The sequence below is a fragment of the Lupinus angustifolius genome, chromosome LG02 (assembly GCF_001865875.1).
Source record: "Lupinus angustifolius cultivar Tanjil chromosome LG02, LupAngTanjil_v1.0, whole genome shotgun sequence".
In the NCBI taxonomy this organism is placed as follows: domain Eukaryota; kingdom Viridiplantae; phylum Streptophyta; class Magnoliopsida; order Fabales; family Fabaceae; genus Lupinus; species Lupinus angustifolius.
Genome location: NC_032010.1, coordinates 17,827,181 through 17,833,274, shown reverse-complemented (window position 1 = coordinate 17,833,274; position 6,094 = coordinate 17,827,181). Strand labels below are relative to the sequence as shown.

General features: G+C 35.7%; 1 protein-coding gene across 1 annotated transcript; it reads right to left on the bottom strand.

Annotated features, from left to right (window-relative positions):
• Positions 3,414-4,404, bottom strand: LOC109327685. The gene is made up of 3 exons (XM_019560851.1): positions 4,204-4,404; positions 3,893-4,036; positions 3,414-3,851 (listed from the first exon to the last, which is right to left on the bottom strand). The coding sequence occupies exons 1-3, from the start codon at positions 4,402-4,404 to the stop codon at positions 3,414-3,416; spliced, it is 783 nt and encodes a 260-aa protein (XP_019416396.1).

The window sequence follows — 6,094 nt, the reverse complement described above, 5'->3', positions numbered from 1 at the left end:
TATATATATAATAAATTAGAGATTTTTTTGTAGTGTATAAAATGATGAATAATTTATATAATTTAACTAAAGTATAAAGTGACTTACTCAATATTAAATAATTTTCTATTAGAACCAGAACTGAAAGAATTCAAGAAGAAGAAGAAAGTAGAGAAATTTGAGTCTTAGTTAGGAAGAAGATGTAAAGAAGAAGAACTTGCGTTTATTAGTAAGAGTGTTGTGATGGTTAACTACCATCCAACTAACTACTCCTATTTATAGAAACAGTTTAGTTACAATAGTGGCCCAATAATAAGAGTAAGCCCAATACTAATATAACTACAAATCTTGCCTAAGCTTTTATGAATTACAATTTCCAATACACCTCCCTAATTCATGCTAGCTTGATTAACCATGACTATCTGGTTTCTTTGAGTTTTGAAAGTGTTATTCTTCAATGCTTTTGTAAGAATGTCAGCAAGTTGCTTTTTAGTCTTGCAAAATTCAAGCCTTAGATACCCTTTGTCCACTTGATCTCTTAGGAAATGGTACTTGGTTTCTATATGCTTGCTGCGCCCATGAGCTTTGGGATTCTTTGCCAAATTTATTGCATACTTGTTGTCAATCAGAAGTAGTATTGAGTCTTCATTATGCAATCCAATTTCTCTAAGCAGAGACAACAACCACAGTGCTTAACAACCTCCTAAACAAGCTGTGATGTACTCAGCTTCGCATGATGAGAGCGCCACTCCATTTTGCTTCTTTGAACTCCAACTTATAGGTGCTTCATTCAGTTTGAACAAATAACCAGAGGTGCTTTTTCTCTCGTCTTTGTCACCACACCAATCTGCATCAGTGTAGCCAAGTAGTGTCTCTGTTCTTGCTTCATTCAATGTAGGGAAGAATATGCCAAATCTGCACTCCCCTTTAAGTATCTAAGAATTCTCTTGACTGCCACCATATGAGTATGTTTGGGAACCTCTATATACCTGCTTACCAAGCCAACCCCGTAGGTTATGTCTGGTCTTGTATTACAGATATATCTGAGTGAACCAATCATCTGCTTGTAAAGAGTTGGATCAACACTCTCATCCTCTGGATTTCCTCTGCATAAGGCACTCCCTGTTTCAACTAGAGTTGTAGCTGAATTGCATCCCTTCATATTGAATCTGTCAAGTACATCCAGAGTATACTTTCTTTGATGCATTAGAATGCCTTCACTAGTTCTCATAAATTCGATTCCTAGAAAGTATGTGAGTGATCCCAAATCTGACATTTCAAACTCCATCTTGAGTCCTTTCTTTACGCCTTTCTATCTCTTCCTTCTTGCAACCTGTGATGAGTAAATCATCTACATACAAGCATATTATTATTGATGCTGCAGTAGGTGATCCCTTCACATAAATGCCATGCTCACTTGTGCATCTAGACAATCCTTGTTTCACAAGAAAACTGTCAATCAGTTTGTTCCAAGCTCTAGGGGCTTGTTTGAGTCCATAGAGTGCCTTGTTTAGTTTGTATACCTTTTGTTGGTGACCTGCGACTTCAAAGCCAAGAGGTTGTGTTACATAGACTTCTTTGTTCAATGGACCATTGAGGAAAGCTGACTTTACATCCATTTGACGCAGAATCCAATTTCTTGAGCTTGCTATTGCAACAACAAGCCTTACTGTTTCCATTCTTGCCACTGGTGCAAATACTTCATCAAAGTCTAACCCTGGTTTTTGTAGGTAGCCTTATGCCACTAATCTGGCCTTGTGTTTGGCTATTGAACCATCTGGTTTCAACTTTACCTTGTAGACCCACTTAACTGTTATAGCCTTCTTTCCTTTAGGTAATGTAGTAAGTTCCCATGTGTCATTCTTTTCTATGGAGTTGATCTCTTCCTTCATAGCTTCAACCCAACATTCTTCCTTTGATGCTTGTTCAAATGTAATTGGTTCCTCTCTGCAAGTAGAGCCATGTGAACAAAATCTCTCTCAGGTGTGATTGTGTCATCAGAAAACACCTCATAATCTCTCAACCTGCTTGATGGTTGCCTTTGCCTCTGAGGTCTTTCAACTGCATCTGAGTTTTCTTCTCTGATTATGCTATGTTCTGATGTTCTCTGGCTAGTTTCAATGTCCATCATACTTCCTTTGATCGAGGCTGTATTGCTTGAGTTCCAATTCCAGGATTGTGTTTCATCAAACTTGAGATCCCTGCTATATGAGATAGAGTTTGTGTCTGGATTATATGTCTTGTATGCTCTTGTTGAGTGGTATCCTAGGAAGATCATTTTTTCTCCTTTATCATCCAGCTTCTTTCTTTTGTTATCTGGTACATGTTTATAGCAAATCGATCCAAACACCTTAAGATGTTTCACACTTGGTTTGAGCCCAGACCAAGCCTCCTCTGGTGTGATGCCTTTTAATCTTTTTGTAGGACTTCTGTTTGCTATGTATACTGAGGTGGCCACAGCTTCTCCCCAAAATCTCTTAGGAAGTTGTTTGGATTTCAACATGCTCCTTGTCATGTTGAGGATAGTTCTGTTGACTCTTTCTGCTGTGTCATTGTGTTGAGGAGTGTAGGGTGCAGTTATTTCATGAACAATGCCCTCCTTTTCACAAAATTCATGGAATTCATGAGATACATACTCACCTCCCCCATCACTCCTTAACAACTTTAGTTTGTGACCACTTTGTTTTTCAACTAATGCCTTAAAACTCTGAAACTTGTTGAAAACTTCACTTTTCTTTTTCATCAAGTAGATCCAGAGCTTCCTGGTATAGTCATCTTTGAAGGTTAGAAAGTATTTGTTACCTCCAATTGATTGAGCTTCTAGTGGACTGCACACATCAGTATATACCACTTCTAAAGGTGTAGAGGTTCTTGATGGTAACTGAGATTTAAAGGAGTTTCTGGTTTGCTTGCTTGTTAGGCAATCCTCACAGATTTCAGTTGGTATGTTGATATCTGAAAGGCCAGTTACCATCTTATCTTTCTTTAACATTTCTAAGTTTCTGAAGTTCATATGCCCAAGTTTTTGATGCCATATCCAAGTATCATCTGATATGGTTTCCAAACATTTCTGATTCTGAAGTTGGATGCCAATTTTGAAAGTCCTATTGCTTGAGAGAGGTGCCTTCAGGATTAGAATTCTTCTCTTGTTGAACACTTTGAGCATTCTATCCTCCATCCTTACAAAGTAACCTTTTTCTAGTAATTGGCCAAGGCTAATCAAGTTGTTCTTCATCCTTGGTACATATAGGACATTGGAAATGAATGAAGCAGTGCCATCTTTCCTTTTAAGGCTAATCTTTCCAATTCCTTCTGCTGTTATGAAACTCTCATCAACAAACTTCACCTTAGTTTTCACAGAATCATCAAGTGTTAGAAACCATTCCTTATGCCCAGTCATATGATTTGAGCATCCTGTATGAAGATACCAATTCTCAGCAGAGAAGTAAGACTTCCTCATCAGAGTCTTCATCCTTGGCCAACCTGGCTTCTGCTTCCTTGCTTCTCCTTCTTAGCTTGCATTCTAATGCAAAGTGACCCCAGTTTTTGCAATTGAAACATTGGATTTTGCTTTTATCTTTCTTCCTTCTGCCACTCTCTTGACTGCTTCCTTTTTTTTCATTTTTTGTGTCTGCTTCATAACTTTGATTGTCTGAGCTGTCTTTGAGGAATCCTTGTCCATTATGGATTGATTTCTCATTTCCATACTTATTTTCTCCTTGCCACCTTCCACTGCTTTTCTTGTGTTTATCATTGTGCATCAGATTCCTTCTCTTGAACTGAGCACTCAAGGCTTGTTGTGATTGTCTATCAGAAACTCTTTCAAGAAATCTTTGTTCATGTGCTTCTAAAGACCCTTGCAACTCATCAATCTTGAATTTCTCAAGGTTTTTTATTCCTCAATCGCAACTACAACATGATCAAACCTAGCAGCCAGTGTCCTGAGAATTTTCTCTACTATGCTTTGCTCAGATATCTGTTCACCACATCCCTTCATCAAATTGATCAGACTTCGAATTCTAGTGAAGTATTCAGCTATAGTTTCTTGTTCCTCAATCTACAATAGCTCATATTGCCTTCGCATCATTTGCAATCTGACTTTCTTGACCTTTATCCCACCAGAGTAGCATTTATCCAGGATTTCCCAAGCTTCCTTCGAAGATGATGCTGCAGAAATTTTCTCAAAGTTTGGACGATCTACACACTGATGTATAAGAAAATGGCCTTGCAATCTCTCTTCTTAGCATCTCTAAACTCCAACTTTTGTGCTTCGGTTGAGTTGTCCTCAATTGGTTGCACCCCTTCTTGCACTATATCCAAGCATTCTTGAAACCCAAAAATTGCTTTCATCTGAATGCTCCAGTGATCAAAATTCTTCCCATCAAGTATGCGAAGATTCATTGCAAATCCATTTGAAGTTGACATCTCTTCTTGTTGATGCTTTGATGGTGATCTCGACTTGTTGCCACAGGTTTACTGATCAAAGAAGCTCTTGATACCACTGTTAGAACCAGAACCGAAAGAATTCAAGAAGAAGAAGAAGAAATTAGAGAAATCTGAGTCTTAGTTAGGAAGAAGATGTAAAGAAGAAGAACTTGCTTTTATTAGTAAGAGTGTTGTGATGGTTAACTACCATCCAACTAACTACTCCTATTTATAGAAACAGTTTAGTCACAATAGTGGCTCAATAACAAGAGTAAGCCCAATACTAATATAACTACAAATCTTGCCTAAGCTTTTATGAATTACAATTTCCAATATTTTCAACAAACTAAACAATTGTGAAGTGATGACAATCAGACTATGCATGTGGCATATGAGGCAGGTGCAGTGAGCCTAGAGAAATAGGGCAAGAGGATGAAAGGTGACAAATGACAACAAAAACACTCCTACGAAATCATTTTTTTGCTAGTATTAACAGTATTTTTTTACTTTTTTTGGATAATGAATTATCCTTTTCAAATGCATGTCTCTCCCAATTTATTGTAATTCTAGTGAGACCTTATATCATTTGATCAACATATTGTTGGTTCCTAATGGAGGGATAAGGATCACCTATCCACATTCCTGTCTCATTTGGTATTTCTACTGAATCAAAAAAATTTATTTAATTAAAAATAAAAATAACAAATTAATATTTGTACATTATTTTATGAAATTTGATTGATTTAGTACTTGGACATGAAGACAGGATTTTCTTATGACAGAAGATTCTTGTTCCTAATGGAGAGTCTATTACCATATCAAAATTGTGATATGTGATAAAAATTAAAATTTAACTGCCATGATTTTAACTTATTTTTAAATAAAATAAATTACCAATGTCATTTCCTATGATAAATCAGTACTGGATTCCTCAAGGTCATACATAAGCCTGTACATATATTACCTCTAACAACATTTGATTCCAAAACTTCTTATGACAGACACTGCCAAAAAAACCACTTCCAACAAGTTTCTATACAATGGAGCAGAAAATATTAATTGTTGTTATATATTTTCAAGATTCTTGAAAATATTACTCCAATTTTCTAACTTGAACTTCAGAACTTTTAAGAATCAAGGTGTAATTCAAAAAAAATTGAACTGACCATCCATAAATATATTTAATGAATCATATACTATTGGTCATGCTTCCACATAATCATTCATAATATTTATTAACCTTATAAAGACATGGAATGTTCCAATTTGCTAATTGTAATAGTGATTTTTTAATCTTTATTATATTGATCACCAACAGTAACCAATATGATAGTGGTAACATTGAACAATACTGTAAACTTAATGATGTGGGGATACTTCCTCATAGGACAATGGGTTCTAAAATAGAAAGAATGAAGGGAATAACTTTTAGTAAAACTAAATTAATCAACCCTTATTATACATTTTTAATATTAGTATCTTGCATGAAATTGATTCTTTCATGTTCTCTTTCTGTCCGAATTTGATAAGTGTCTTGCTCATTATTTCATCTTTAGGATTTATCACTTGAGTAATCTATGATGAGCTTTCTTTGTAACTGACGGTATTGAAAGAGGAAATGAATTTTTTTTTACTACACTGGGGAAATTTGTATCTCTATAAGAGAATAAAGTATACCAGGAAATAATTT